This window comes from Furipterus horrens, unplaced genomic scaffold (genome assembly GCF_987537825.1).
Source record: "Furipterus horrens unplaced genomic scaffold, mFurHor1.1.pri manual_scaffold_5, whole genome shotgun sequence".
Taxonomy (NCBI): Eukaryota; Metazoa; Chordata; class Mammalia; order Chiroptera; family Furipteridae; genus Furipterus; species Furipterus horrens.
In genome coordinates this window covers 24,928,173-24,944,072 of record NW_028327175.1, presented here as the reverse complement: position 1 = coordinate 24,944,072, position 15,900 = coordinate 24,928,173, and the positions used below count along the sequence as shown (strand labels likewise).

The 15,900-nt window shown below is 43.7% G+C and overlaps 1 protein-coding gene across 1 annotated transcript in view; it reads left to right on the top strand.

Moving 5' to 3' along the window:
• TRIO (trio Rho guanine nucleotide exchange factor) overlaps positions 1 to 15,900 on the top strand; it is a 329,457-nt gene that overhangs the window by 252,410 nt on the left and 61,147 nt on the right. The window contains exon 34 of the mRNA XM_090276222.1: positions 269 to 512. Within this exon, the coding sequence (XP_090132348.1) occupies positions 269 to 512 (244 nt within the window). The remainder of the gene's footprint in view (positions 1 to 268; positions 513 to 15,900) is intronic.

Here is a 15,900-nt window from a genome sequence, read left to right as displayed (position 1 = left end):
TGTCTCAGGCATAAGCAGATTTGGATGCTCATATGAACAATCGTATCAGATTCTTATAGTGAAACACTCAGAAAAGCATGATCTTATGTAAGAATGTGATTCCAGGGGAGAATTAAGGCACAGGGAAACTGGAGGATGGTCCCTCAGGTGGTTCCCACTGTTACTGACCCACTGTGGAATGGAAAGTAGAGTTCCTGGCCCCGTTCACAGCCTCACCGCAGAAGTCCAGAGTCCCAGGCCCGCTGACATGTCCACTCTCCCTCCCCAGCTCTCTGGCGGCTGCGAGCTGACAGTGGTGATCCACGACTTCACGGCCTGCAACAGCACCGAGCTGACCATCCGCCGCGGCCAGACCGTGGAGGTTTTGGAGCGGCCCCACGACAAGCCCGACTGGTGTCTGGTGCGGACCACCGACCGGTCGCCCGCAGCGGAAGGCCTGGTTCCCTGCGGCTCTCTGTGCATCGCCCACTCAAGAAGTAGTATGGAAATGGAGGGTATCTTCAACCACAAAGGTAGGACTGCAGGCCCTGCGTGGCAGGTTCACGTGGGAGTGACATTGTTCCTTCTCTCCCCGCTTCTTTGCAACCTTGTGATAGGTATGACTCCTTGTCTCTCATGCTTCAGGCCATTATCACTGTGTCTCTGGGCCATTTTAATCCACCAGGGGCTAAAGTGCAAATGAGGATTTTGCCTGTTAACTCAGAAATAATGCATGATTGCCTCATTTCCCACAACAGTGTAATAAGATACTAATTTAGAGAAGGGGAAGGGGGCCATTCTTTTTGGGCTGGTATCACTTATAAATGGAGAGCACAGAAAAGCTACTGTTCTCACCCAGGTGATGTTGAAAACAGCATCTCCTTATCAGGCTTTCATGGTGCGGGTCCTTTATTTCATTAGTGTGAAATCCCAGAAAGTCAAGCGTGCAGGCCCTGAGAGCTTACCCATGTCATCTTTATAGCTTTGCAAAGTGTCTCAGGATGTCCCCAAGCCCCCAGGCACCCAGCGTGGAGAGAGCATGAGGCTGGGCCCCGAGAGAGGCTGGGGAGTCAGGCAGGGCTCAGGGTTAGTTAGGCCCATGGCTGCAGCTGTGGCTGTGACAAGTGATGCATTTGGGAAGGAAAACTGAAATGACAGGGCATGTTGCAGTCTTCAGTGCCTCCTTTATTTATTTTTTTCAATTATAGTTGACATTCAGTATTATTTTGTATTAGTTTCAGGTGTACCTGCAATGACTCCTTTAGATAAAGGTAACTGTAGCAGGACTGGTTTTCCGTGGGGGTCTAGATGGATCAACAATGGGATTCCAGGGAGAGTGTGAATCTTGTTTCTCCTGAGTGTCTACTTGGAAGCCACTGGACAGATGTTGCTCTTGAGATGTTCTAGATTGAGGTGACCTGCAGGTATAAAATGCATACTGATTTAAAAATCTAGTCCAAAAAAAGAATGTATAATTATATCCATTACATGTTGGGTTGATAATCTATGTCATAGATCAGATTAAATACATTGTGCTGTTAAAATTAATTTCACATGTTTCTTTATACTTTTCAGTTACGGCTACTAGAGCATTCTAAACTAGATATGAACATGCACTATATTTCTGCAGGACCATGCTCCTTTAATCTTTCTCTTAATGAAGAGCTCATTTGAGTCTTCAAACCTTTTTTAAGAAACATCAGTCTGTAGCTTTTAAAACAGTGCAGAATGGGTAGAGTTTATGTACTTTGAACCATGTTATGTCACAGTCTTCATCTTCTTGCAATATTGGCAAATGGTCAATTTTTCTAGATTTGGGGGTAATACATTTTGTTTTCCCTTCTCAAAAGAGATCACTACAGTCTACTGTATTTAAGTTCTTCTCTGTTCATTTTGAAACATTCTAGTCGCTCCCTCCATTTGTCATCTTTGCCCTCTTTACACTCATCATGTCCTGCCCTGGAGTCCTTCCTCTGGCCATGGAGGGTCAGGTCAGTCAGTCATGGCCTTGAGCTAAATGAAGCTGCACAGGATACAACCTGATGAGCTCACCTCCTTAGTGAAAGGCCCAACTGTGTTCCAGATCCCCTGAGGCCTAGACAGGACCTTAGTGTCACCTTAGTAAGAAACTAGAAGAGTTCAGCTATTATTTCTTCTGGAATCCAAAGAGAAAGACAGAATTTTCAGAGTTTGGCCAGAAGCCAAGGTATCTGTTTTCATTTCTGGTGAAGTTGTCAGTGAGTTCAGAGTCGCATCGGACATCCCCTAATGTGACACTTAAGGTCAAGTACGAATCCGTGCTGGGCTCCAAAAGCCACTGCCAGAGTGTTTCCTAAGTTGCATAATATACTTAAATCCTTGGGTTTGAGTAGAAAATAAAGTCCATTTTTTTTTCTAAAGCTAATCTTTTATACAGAGGAACCCTGGTGAACTTAACATGCTACAAATAACAGTTATTCTGGAAGACTTCTTTTTCTATTGTGCCTTTCCCATGGTGTGTTCTTTACTTCCTGGGGTTTGCAATTGCAGGCTAGCAGAGAAGAAAGAACTATATGTATTTATCACACTTGACTTTGTCCTGAAAACTTCTTATGAATGTTGGGTTTTTGCTTGTTTTTCAGTTCAAGTGCCATTTTGTTCCCTGGCCCTTTTTTTTCTCTGATAGTCTATGACATTCTAGAATAGTTACTCCTTGCCCATCACTAATGCTCAGTCTTTCCACGAATGTGTTTCTTCATTGAGCATAACCTCTGTGAACTACCATGCAATAGATAGGAACTCCAACCTTACCCATTCTTTCCTTCTTTTCTCCATTATTTTTCCTATAATGCAAGGAAACTGAAGATTACCTGTTCCCCTACAGTGTCAGGACGTAGGCAGTAGATTTGGGGGGAGGTAAATGCTCCTTGGGGCTCTCTAACAAGCCTTTACCAGAGCCTCCTGTCCATGGGCAAGTCCAGACAAGCAGGCAGCAGTGACCAGGGTCCCCATCTAGGAGAAGAGGCCTTCATCAAATACTGCAGACAAGAAACGAGAATCTAGGAACAAAGTCCAAAAGAAGACTTAGAGACTCTGAGAGTGAGAAGCCGCTGCCACTGGGGATGCAGGAGATCTTGAGTTGCTTCTGCTCGGCTCACAGCCTTTTTCTTGCTCTCATGTAAAGGGAGCGCGTGCTGTTATGACTTCATGGATGTGTGTACGCTGTTGGTGCCTGTTGCTCACATGCGTCTGCTTATGCAATGTCTCATTTTGAGCCCCTGATCATTTGCAGGGCCACGCTGGGAGTGATGGATACTGCAGTAAGGAGTTAAATGTGGTCTCTTCTCTCGCAGAACTTGATGCCCATCACCCTGTGGGTCTCCTCTGTGTCAGACAGGGAAGTGGTCCTGCCTTTCACACAGGTCAAAACTCATGTCCTTTAGGGAACTGTCATTATGCATTTGTCTCCAGGCACTTGACGGTGAATCTCTAAAGATAGGTTCTTAAATGTGTTTGATTCTTACCATTCTGACCTTCCAGCAGGAGGAAAGAGCACATTTACTTATCTCTAGTTCCAGAATTTTCCCAGCCTTACTGCCTCAATATTTTCTGATAACTCCCCGGTCTAATCAACTTAAATTTCCATAGATTTCAAATGTAAAAAACATGCCTGTTAAAGTCAAATGTCCATTTCTTTGTAAGATATTTTAAGAATTGCAGTGTGATTATAAATACTCAGATCAGCCAAGAAGGGCTCAGTACCCCCTGGGCGTGCTGTCCAGGGCCGCTTGGCGGTCTTGCAGCATGGCGGGCATCAGAAGTCTGTTGGACAGTGAGCATACGTGGGTTTATGAGCACTGGGTTTCTTTTACCATGCTCTGGGTGATGTGGGAAGAGGATAAAAATATAACTTATTTTAAATGAACAAGAAGTGTAATTGCACAGTTTGTTTTCAAGAAGTTATTTTTGTGTCTGAAACTAGGCTCCAGTGTGAACATTATTCCGTTGAAAACTGCTTTCCCTTCTGTGGGAGAGGCCAGTAGCGGAAGATTGCCCTAGGGACAGTCTCCGTAGACAGGCAGGCTTGGTGTTTTGCTCTTGTCTTGCTCCAGCTGCCACTCTCCCTTCTTCACAGCATCTTAGTCACAGATTAAACAGACAACAAGCACATTAAAATAGAAGAAGAGTTCAGCAAATCCTTATGCTCATCCAGTCTTATTTGTGTTTGTGGTTTATAGCATCTACCATTACATCAGACGCTGGGGTCGGGGCCTAGAATGGAGAGTTGGTATCTGCCCCAGCGAGTCTCCCTGCATCCGGATGGAGGGGCTCTGTTCTCCCACAGCCCCTGTGTCAGAGGCGTTGATTGGCTCCTGGAGTAGGTACCACGTAATTATCTCTAATCTCTTAGTAAATCCGAGGGATTTTTCTTTCCTACTGTCTCAACTTGTATAACTTGTCACTTTTTTCTATTTACTTAGCCTTGGTCACTGAAAGTAAACAGGAATATTAGAAATGGTTGTATTTCCGACAAAGACCAATTTAAAACGTCACCTTTTCTATGCTACCCTAGACTGAGTAATTCAGTTTTTCTCTTTTTCACAACCAAAACTACCTTCCATATGTGATAGCGTTTGAGAGTTTAGCTCCATGGTTCAGGTGACAGCCCAACAAGCTTACCTGGAGCAGCGCAGCGGGCACTTGTTGGGCAGCAGTGCCCAGAGTTGATGGTGATGGGAATGGAAGACAGTAACAATAGGATTGTCTACAATAACCAAGACAAAGTAGCATCCCGTACGTTCTGCAGGGCAAATGTCTGGAGTACATAGAGGCAGTCTTTTGACTGTCCTTGCTTTTTTTAAGGGTAAGACGGGGATCCATCATTGGTCTTCGGGTGGTCCTTCCACTGTACTCACACCCAGCTCGCTGCATCTGAAAAACCACCTTGTGACTGTTGTGACATTGCCTGTCACTTACCTTACTCCATGGCCTGGACCTGTGCAGTTGGAATCAAATTTGGAAAGTCACTTTCTACCCCACTGAATTCTTTTTTGCTAAAATGTGGGTTTCAGAGAAGACCCCTCAGTGTATGGTGGAGCTTTCAGAAGAGGCCATGTGTTGAAATCACAAGGTCTGTGCTTCATGTCGGGAGAACCTGAGTTCTGAGTCCATCCCTTTCTTTGGTCAAGTTGCAACTCTGGGCCTGAGGTAGGGTGGCAGTTGATGCCACCTGAGATCCTGGCCCGCTCTGATGTTCTAAATTTATATGTCTTAGGAGGCCTTTCTGAATGAAGGACTATTCCAAACCTCTCCCTTTTGCTAACCCACAGTGAGACGGCAGGTGGTCTTTTTACTAGGTCTTTGATGTATTTAGAAGAAAATACCCACTTAGAAACCTTATTCTCTGAAAACTCTAAAATCTTTTCTCCTTTGGGTAGTGTATAGCCCAGTACTTGCATTTTATTCTGAGGATGTTACAAAACATGACGTTTTTCCCTCTGAATTCTTCATGGGAAAAATAAGGGAACAAAAACATGAGAAATAAAACCTCTTGCTTGTGGGCCACTTGCGCCTCTACACCCAGGGGCTTTAACTCAGCACTTACATTTACTAAAAAATGGACCAGAAATGTGCCTCTGGGCTCCCCGTTTACCACAGCACCTACAGGAAGGGGACGCCAGCCCAAGCAGGTCTCCATCTTGACTAGACTGACTGCATTCGTAAAAGAGAAGAACCAGAAATTATCTTTTGTAAATCAGTGATATGTGATTGTTATCAATAAAACAGTATCTTCTTTAACCCAACTTAAAACTAGGAAAGAGATATTTTCATGAGAAGGTACACAAAATGCAGGGTTTCCTCTGGGCTGCACCCTTGGCTGCCTTCTTGCCTCTCTCTAAACTCTGCGCCAGAGTTTTCCTATCCATCCTTCTCTGTCCACGTGAATATTTGACTCTTACTTGACTGTCTTACCATCTTCTTCAAACCAGTAATATTTAAATTCCCTCTACTGGCACCTCTCCAAAAGTGGAATGGCCCCATTTATTCATCCAGAAAATGGCGAGCACATTTGAGGCTCTCTTCTCTGCTCACCATATATTTTTCTAATTGTGGTAAAATCCACAAAACATAAAATTTACCATCTCAGTCATATTTAAGTATACAAGTGGCACCAAGTACATTCACATCCTTATGCTCCCATCAGCACCGTCCCTCCACAGCACTTTTCCCAAAGTGAAACTGCTGTCCCCATTGAACACTGACTCCTCGTTCCCCTCCCCCCAGCCCCTGGCATCCACCTTTCTACGTTCTGTGTCTGTGAGGTTGGCCGCTCTAGGGACCTCCTCTGAGGAGAACCATACAGTATTTCTCTTTTTGTGTCTGGCTTATTTCCCTGAGCATAATGTCTTCAAGGTTCATCCATGTGGTGGCCTGTGTCAGAATGTCCTTCCTTTTTAAGGCTGAATAATATGCCATTGTATGTACAGACCACATTTTGTTTATCCATTTAGCTGGTGTTGGACTCTGGAGCTGCTTCCAGCTCTTGGCTACTGTGAATAATGCTGCTCTGAACATGGGTGTATAAATCTGTCTTCAAGTCCCTGGTTTTGGTGGTCCGGGGAGTCTACCCAAAAGTGGAATTATATAGTTTGTTGCTGGATAATTCCATTTTTAATTTTTTGAGCATGCCCACATTTTTTGTTACCATTATCTAAATATATTTCAAACATTTTTTTTCCAACACCACCATTATCTCTTGCCCACTGGGTCTCCCAGTCTCCCTTCTCACCCTCTCCTTCTGCAGCTAAAACACAAATCCAATTATACAAGCTCCTGCTTCAGCTCCCTCAGTGAATTGCTGTTGGTCATGGAATAAAATTGCAGGTACCTAACATGTCCTCCAAGGCCTGCACCTCACACGTGTGTAAACACATGCACATGCACACACCAACAACATGTGTACACACACCTCTCATCCCTTGCTTTAGTACATCAGGTAAATGGAAGGTCTTTGTCTTAGTCCCTCACCCCTACCAGGCATTGTCTGTCCCTTCTCACCAAATAAGTAAACACTGAAAGATCCTAAAGGAAAAAAATTAATTTACCCAGTGAGTTGGGCGGCGGGGGGGGGGGGGGGGGTGTCTTGGTGCAGATAACGAGCATTTCAACACTGTGGCTAACACAAGGGTAACCTGAGAAGGATGGTCCCCATAAGATGAGCTCCAGGGACCACTGAAGACCCACATGGGAACTCACTGAAATTACTTTAAAGCAGATTTTAATAAGAGAGGTGGGTGTGGATACAGTGCAGACTTACACATGTGATGGATGAAATACAAATAACACAGGTTTAAGCAACAGGATTGATGAGGGGCAGAGAACCTCCCCATGCAGCCAGCACTGAGAGACAGAAACTGGGAGAATGAAAAGTGGGGCCCAGGGGGAACTGTAAATGAGGCCTGTCACAGGGGGCCGGGGTGAGGGGGTTCCTCAGTGAGAATACTGACTCAGCCAGGGGGTGCTGGTGGACAGATGAGAACAGTTCATTGGAATCCACTTCTGTTTTACTTTAAAGATACATACTTTATATAGATATATTCCCTGGGGTCATTACTTTTTATACCAAGGGTTACTCCCCAAAATTACTTGCCATTTCTTAAAATTAATGAAAGTACCCAGACCCCATTCCTGGAGGTTATAAGCTCCACATCTGTTCTCGGGGCAACCACTGTGAGTATAAAATTAGGACAAGGTCCCTCGTGAGCCCCTGTCATCCTCTCTCCAGGGTTGTTGTCCTTTCCTCGACCTCCCTATCTAACCTGGGCCCTCAGAGCTCGGAGGTCTGCCTGTTTGCCGGGGGCTGCCCTGCACTACCCACCCACTCCCCGGCTTCTGGAGTTGGATAGTCTCTCTCCTCAGTGCCCTGGCCCTCACTCGCCATGTCATACCAATGAGACCAGGTGGCAGGACTTTACCAGACATTTTCAGATGGTGGAAGGGAAGGTCTCAGAAGGTTCCCTGGGGTATCCTCTCCCAGGACCCAAGGCCTGGGGCTCGTTACCTGTGTTCCCAGCTTGTTCCCATCATTGGGGTCCAGCTGGCCCCCAGCTCAGGGAATACGTAAAGCTGTTTCCCTCTGCAGAGTGCAGGCAGTGACCAAGGTGCCTCGCCCCTGTCCAAACCACCTTCCCAGTTCCCAGGGCAGCAACAGCCCGGGGCAGTCCAGTGACAGAGGCTGGCCTCTGCTCAGGGCCACGGCCTCCTCCTGACCCCCAGCATCACCACCACCCAGAAAAGCAGCATCTCTGCGAGACTCAGGTGCTTCTCTGCCTTCTCCAGGAATCTACGTGACCAAATACAGAGCTCCCTGGTCCGAGCTTGTTCAGTGCAAATGTCATCTTTCCCGAATTGTGAACCACTCTGCCCCAAAGGTGAACCAAGTCTCCTGCCTCTTATAACTGGTGATGACTTTTAAGTGACCTAATGAGTTTTCAAAAAAGACTTCAGTGACATCAAAAAATTTGGTTGAATATATTGTGGTTCTGGTGTATGTAGACATTTGCTTAATGCGAGATCGCCCCCTTAATCAGAGAACACACCTAGGCACACGCATACATAGACATTTCAAACCTGTGTGTGCCCACACATTCTTTTAAAAATACACTAATGGAAGATCTAAATTTTTTTTTTTTTTTACTTAGCTTGGAAAAGAGCGTATTTTAGTCTTTTTGATCAGCTGCTAATGTAAATCCCCGTGGGACGCAACACTGAGAAACACGGGGTTATACCAAGAACAAAGACATTGTCCCTCCTGAGTCCTGTGCATCCAAGGCGAGGTGATCCACCCGAGACCTGTGATTAAGGAACATTTTCTGTGCAGTGTATAATTATGGAGCCGCACAAGGAGGCCATTACTCTGCAGAAAGCCTCATGGTGGAGGTATTTTCCTGTTCCAACTTTACATTAAAGTGTTTATTAAAACAGGAAAAAAACATGAGCAGGTATTGACACTATCCATATTAGATGATCACAAAATTATATATATAGCAGAGTCATAAACAATGAGAAAACTGCCTTCCCACACTTGGCTTGAAATGGCCATGACAAGGTGTTTAGAAAGATCTATAATCAGAGAAGACATCACCAGGGCTAAGAGAAGCCTGCCCTGCTCAGGGTGACTCACAGCTGGGCAGGGCTGTCTGCAGGTACGGCTCGGAGTGTCTACCACCTACCTCTCCGTGGACTCTGCTTTTTAACTGTACCCTTTTTGACATTTGGATTGATCAGACTTTGCTATTTATTAGACAAACCAGGGGTTCTCTTTTATATTTATTCACTCTAATTAGTGTGAAAAATTACAAAAGAGATGATGTATTTAGTAAGAGAGTGTTTAAAAGTTCAAGGTACTGGTTTACATTAAATATTTTGAAAATGAATAAATGCCATACATGGAGGAAAACAATTGTATGTTCAGTCCAAGTCAGTTTGCGCATGCTTCGTGACTCCGTGGACTGTGCCTCTGATAAAATAGTACCTAAGAAGTAGGTGCCAGACAAACCAAGGTGTGTTTCAGCTTTTTCCTCTGTGTTCCCTCCCTCTTTCAGAGAAGCATGAAATGGTGCAAGTATTTTGTGTTTCTAAAGCAAGCTTTCCCATAAAGAGATAGAATTCTGATTGATTCCACTTTTGATCCTATCAGCTGAGCTGAAACTGTGACGAGAAGGGAAAATACCCTCACCGATTCTAGCTATCTCTGAAGCAGCGGGCCCTGAGAGTTTTGAATCGTGTACACTGATCAAATCTGATGAAAGCTATGGGCCCTCTTCCCAGGGAAACAGGCATAGGTACAAAACTTCTGCATATAATTTCTGTGACTTCTTTTCGAAAGAAGAGAAGAAAACCCAAATTTCAAAACTGACTTTTATACATTTTACATGGTTCGAAAAGAAACCCGTGAAAAGGTATAAACTGAGAAGTCTCGTTTCCACAGTCCCATTTGCCATGTGTCGTTAACCATTTTTATTCATGTCTAACTTCTACTTCAGGTAGTACTTTTTAGGGAGATACAAACATATTCATTTCTCCCTCCATTTTTTTTTACATAAAATCTGGGGTATTATTTTGCCCCGACCTTTCTTTTTTTCACTTGGTCATACCTTTTTGGATGGACAGTACTTCGTGTGTGCACATAGTGCAAGTGATTAACTGTAGGTTAGGCAGCGCCTCAGTGGATCACCAAGCAAAGCTATTTTGTCTGCGTTCAGGTGTAGCTATCAGATGGAATTTGAAACGTGATATTGATGGGATAAAGGGTAAATGCATTTATAGAAAACTTTTGAAGAAGAAATCACCTAAATCATAAGTTAACTACATCGGAAAAGTCATAGTAAACATGCTATAGAATGACATTCACTTTTATATATTTTTATTTATATAGTTGAATGATGTTTGAGCTGTACCAAACCCCTTGAATTCTCTAATTTCATTTTACCCACTTAGAAAAAATAAACTATCTTCTTTGAGTAAGGTTACTCTTTAAATTCCAATTACTCACATAAATTAAATCATGAGTCTCTGTGTGACTCCTGAGGTGAGGTTTTGATGGACATTTTCCTATAGAGCTCTGTACCAGAAGCATACAATGAGATATTAATGTAGGTAATGTTCCACCAATTTCTGCGTTTTTAGTATAGATTCAGTTAAAGAGCTGCAAAGTAGGAGTTTGCCGCCAAATGCAGTGGTTTCCAAAGAACCAGTAACTTCCCTCTGTGTGTGTATAAAAATAGCTTCTGTGGGGCCTTCCATGCAGGCAGAGCTGCTTCTGCGTCCAAACCACACCTTCTCCGTGAGAAACACATTCATGGGACAGTGCCGTCTGTGGTTTCTGTAGTGGGCCTTTAAGTCTACATATAATCTGAGTACTTTCTGAAGGACTCATATTCTTATCATAACAATTCACAGTGAATTTTTAAAAATACTATTTTTTCAAACCCTCCCCAATCTAACTTCCTTCTTTACTGACACCATGGAAGGATTTTGTAGGGGACAGAAGAGAGGGGTGGAGGACTGGAGGTTCTTCAAAGGGTTAAGGAGGCTGACCTTTGAACTCTGACCCCCACAGCCAGCTTTGTGTAGGAGAAGGGTCCCAGCTCCCCTTTCTGGTGTTCGGTATGGATCAGAGTGGCCACCCTAGACCCTTCTTAGACACTGCAGCACCTGAGCTGTCAAGGCGCATCCTAGTGTGGTCTGAACCCGCAGTAGGAGGGACACCGTGGACAGCTTGGTCATTCCACAGGGCCAGCAGTTCAAGGGGTGGGGGGGGGTAATCATTTCCCCAACACTTTCGAGCCAACCACTGGACAGGTGTTATTATTTGAGGGGCTTTTTCAAATATTGGAGAGGACAATAAACAGGCTCACCCTCCTCAGCCGAATGGCAGGGCAGCTCTGGAATTCTGTCATATTTAATTGTGATGTAGTCCTCTGTGTCTGATTCCATCCTTTCCCTCTCCTGCCCCTTTTTCAGAGTCTGTAGAACTCTGAATTTACTAGAAGCAAAGAATATTAAAGTTCTGTTCTCAGAGATAGATTAGTATCCTGCTGTCTCAAAAATAATTAGACCATTTTAGCCCTGGATTATGGAACAGACTATTAGCAGAGCAGTGTCAGTCAGCTCAGGCTGCCACAACAAATACCATAGACTACATGACTTCAGCAGCAGCAGTTTATTTCCTCATAGTTCTGGAAGCTAGAAACCCAAGATCAAGGTGTTGGTAGGTTTGGTTTCTTCCGAGGCCTCTCTTCTTGACTTGCAGACAGCCACCTTCTTGCTGCAGCTTCACATGGCCCTTTGTCTTGGTGCACACCCCTGGTGTGTCTGAATTTCCTGTTCCTATAAGGACGTGGTCATATTAGATTAGGACCCAGCCTAATAGCTTCATTGTAACTGAATCACCTCTTTAAAGACCCTGCAGGGTTACATTCTAACAGGCTGTGACACACTGGGCATGAGGACTTCATCGTACAAATTTGGGGGAGACACAGTCAACCCTTAACAAGCGGACTGTTGGAGCCTTAGAAAATTGATAGTAATATCAGGGTGAGCCAGGCACTGTGCTGCTTTTCTCCACTTTGTAATCCTCAGGGCCTCCCAGAGCAGTATATACTGTTACCAGCTCCATTTCGTGGTAAGAAGTGGAGGCACAGAAATTAACGTGACCAAGCCTAGCAGGTGATTGAAAACGGGATTTTAAAAATGGCAGTGAGACTTCAGAGCTCAGGTCCTCAACCACTGACCGCCCTGCTTCCCATACAAACTGGAAGGAACGTGGGGTGCAGGGTGGAAGCTGTGGCTGCAAGAGAAACTCAGTTGCTAAGGCCTCACCATTCATGGAATAGCTAATTCCAGAAGCTGGTCTCCCAAGTCCACCGCATGCAAGATTGTTTCTTTCCTAGAGCTGAGTCCGCTGCTGAGAGCCACAACCCCCAGCAATCCCTTGCTCTGAGAGGGATCCATTTTCAGCTTTCTTTTTTTTTTTTTATTCTTTATGCTATTACAGATGTTCCATTTTTCCCCCTTCACCCCCTCCACTCAGCCCCCCCCACTTCCATAGTGAGTCCCCACATTGTCCATGTCCATGGGTCCTTCATGTATGTCTTTTGACTAATCACCTTCTTTCAGTCAATCCCCCTTTCCCCGTCCCCTCTTTTCGCTCTCAGTCTATGGCGTGATTCCATGCCTCTGGTTCTGTTCTGACCTGAATTTTAATATGACAATTCCAATAGTCTTCCATCACCCAAAGAAGTCATCTTAATGGAGATCTGTTCTTTTCCCTCTTGTGAGTCACTTCTCTTTTCTCCCTCCTCTAGTTCAGCCCAGAACTTGAGTCACAGTGGGCTTCTTGTGAGTCAATGAATAGAAGAACCAATCCCAAAAGTAAAAACAATTTTTTTAAACCATTTGCATCCCAGAGCAGAAGTTTTTTTTTTTTTTTTTTTTTTTTTTGCTCCACAACCCATATCCTTCCCCCACCCCCGCCTGGACCAAAAAGTAATTAAAACCAGCTGTACAGTCGCCACAGCGCTTCCTGGAAAGACCTGGGGAATGAAGCTTCCTGCCAGGTTTTCTGCCCCCCACCCCACCCCTCCCTGAGCGGTAGGTGGCCAATGTCATTTACTCTCTGAGGTTGAACAGAATTGGGACATCGCAAGCTTGTTTTGGCTCTTGGCGTGGTGACATCGCTGTAATCTTTGAACACTGTTTGTTTCTGTTATTTTTTTAGGGAACACGTTTGTGAGGTTACCATCTCATATTGCCATTCTGCAAATAGTCCACAGTGCTGATGCAAACAGAGAATGTCACATAGCGAGTTAAAGTACAGTGTAAAAAAGGCGTATTTGAATGTTTGTTTTGTTAAAGAAAGAGAAAAACTCACATCATTGCTTGTGAAAAGATAGTAAGTTAAAGCCATGAAAAGGAGCCTATCAGGTTTTTGGCACCCAGATGAAGTGGTTCAATGCCCAATAAAGGTGCTTTTGTGGATTGGCCACAGGGCTGGAAAGCAGCAGGAAATAATGTGCTGAATGGGGCCCTGAGAAGCAGGATTGAGTCATCCAGCCCCTTCCCTCCAGAGCAGGAGGTGTTATCTGTGGGGTAAGGAACTGCACAAAACGTCCTCTAAACAGGGGTATCTTTGTGCGTGGAACCTGAGAAACGCGCCCCCGCCGGTGCAGCTGTGCTGAGGCCGAGGCCGGCACTGTGGCCACACTGGGCAGAGAGGAAATGCGGGGAGAAAACCAGGGCTGGGAGGCCGGACGGAAATCCTCCTGGAGTCCCTGTGCTAATGGAACCTCAGGGCTCTCCCAAGTCCCCATCCCCAGCCACAGGTACTCTCCAGTGTGAATAACTGGGGTGTCAAGACCAACTTCAAGACAGACCACTGGACACTTATCAGTATTACTGATGTTTCAGGTCTCAACTAAGCATCACTGATTTTTAGAGGAAGTTATAAATAATATTTCTAATAGTTATGTCACTTGAGTTGCAATCATAAAATGTAGCTGATACTCTTTCATATGTATCTTTTGTTCATAAGACTTTGGGGACCTTTTCATCCTGACATTAACTGCCTGATTATTAGTGCTTTCTGCTTCAAAGTGTGCTATAATCTTAATGGAAAGACTTTAGGTCCTCGGGCTCATCTGAACTTTAGTTTCACAAGTAGCTTTCTTTTAGGTATATTTTTACTCCTGATTTTGAAAGTATCATTTATATATGGACCTGTCTTACTAGATTTATTTTTTGAGAACTTTGTTGGCAAAAATGACCTTGTCTCACATTTTTATGAACAGATAAATAACAAGCACTTGAACATTGACATTCTAATTTTAAATTTTTGAGGCATAATTATAATAAAAGAAGCTTATATGAAAAGCAGTTTTTGTGGAGCATTAATTTTGACCAAAAGAATTTCTTTCAACCAATCTAAGTAAAAATACCTTTATTTTCATGAGAATGAGGTTGACTATTGTAATTTTGCCTTATAAACATGCAGACAAATAATGATTTTGTATTCCTTGAGTATATTTTTTCAATAAATTACACATCCCTTTATTCACGGGTAATTAATTTGCCTCAATATTTTTACTTACTCAATATTTTTATATTTTAAAAGTCCTTATTTTGTTATAATCTTAAAATGTACAGAAAAGTTACAAAAATAGTACTGAGAATTCCTCTACCCCTGTGCCTAGAGCTCCCCTGATGTTACATGTCACATGACCCTACTTTAGTGATCAAGCCCAGGAAACCAACCCCGGTGCAGCCCTGTTAAGCAAGCCAGACTTTATTTTGGGTTTTGCTTTAATGTCTTTCTTCTGCTTCAGGATCCAATCCAGGACCCACATTGTGTTTAGTTTTCTTCAATCTGTCATAGTTCCAACATCTTTTGTGTGTGTTTGTTTTTCATGACCTTGACACTTTGGAGGTCTTTCTGGTCCTTTATTTTGTAAGATGTTACCTAATTTGGGTTTATCTGATATTTCTTTGGATTAAATGGAATTCATGCATTTTGGGCAAGAATTTCACAAAACTGATGTTGTGACCTTCTTGGCATCACATTAGGGGACACGAGAGGGTCCTGATGTGTCTCATTGCTGGTGATGGTTAAAGTAGTGTTTGCAACATTTTCCACTGTGGAGTTCCTGTTTTTCTCTTTGTGGTTTATAAATATCTTGTGGGAGATACCTAGAAATGCAGATACTCTGTTTTTTATCCTACCTTTACCTGCTCAGGTTAGCATGCAGCATGGTTCTTACCTGCAACAGTTATTACTGTGGTGTTTGCCTGCTGCTGATTTTGTTTTCCTTCTTTCTTTTAAATTTATTAACTAGAAATCTGTAGGGAAGAGTGCTTCCTCTGCTTCATTTAGTCATTCAATTATTTATATCAGTATGGAGTCACGGGTACTTACTATATTCTATGGGCCATAATCCAATAACGCTATTATACCATTGCTCAAATTGTTCCAACTTTGGCCATCAGGAGCTCCTTTGGGTTGGCCTCTGTGTACTTTGGACACACCCCCATCATTTTTGGAGCACTTCCTTGCTTTCTGGCAATGCAGGATGCTTCTGGCTATCGTGTGTTTTCTTCGCTACAGTCTGGATCAACCATTTCTCCAGGGCTCCCTGGTTCCTTTTATTGGAGAATAGTATTAAAAACTAAAACCTGGTGCTAGGTGTGCTCATTGCCATGTGCTGTCATGACTTGCAGGACTTCTCAGCAGACATGTATGTGAACAAACACATGGTCTATATTCATGTTCTAGCTCCCCTTCTCTGTCTGTCTCTCTGTATATATGTGACATTATTAAATCTATGTCCAGCCATCAAATGAAAATATCAAAACCATATAAATACCGAAAAACAGAATTTCTTGTTT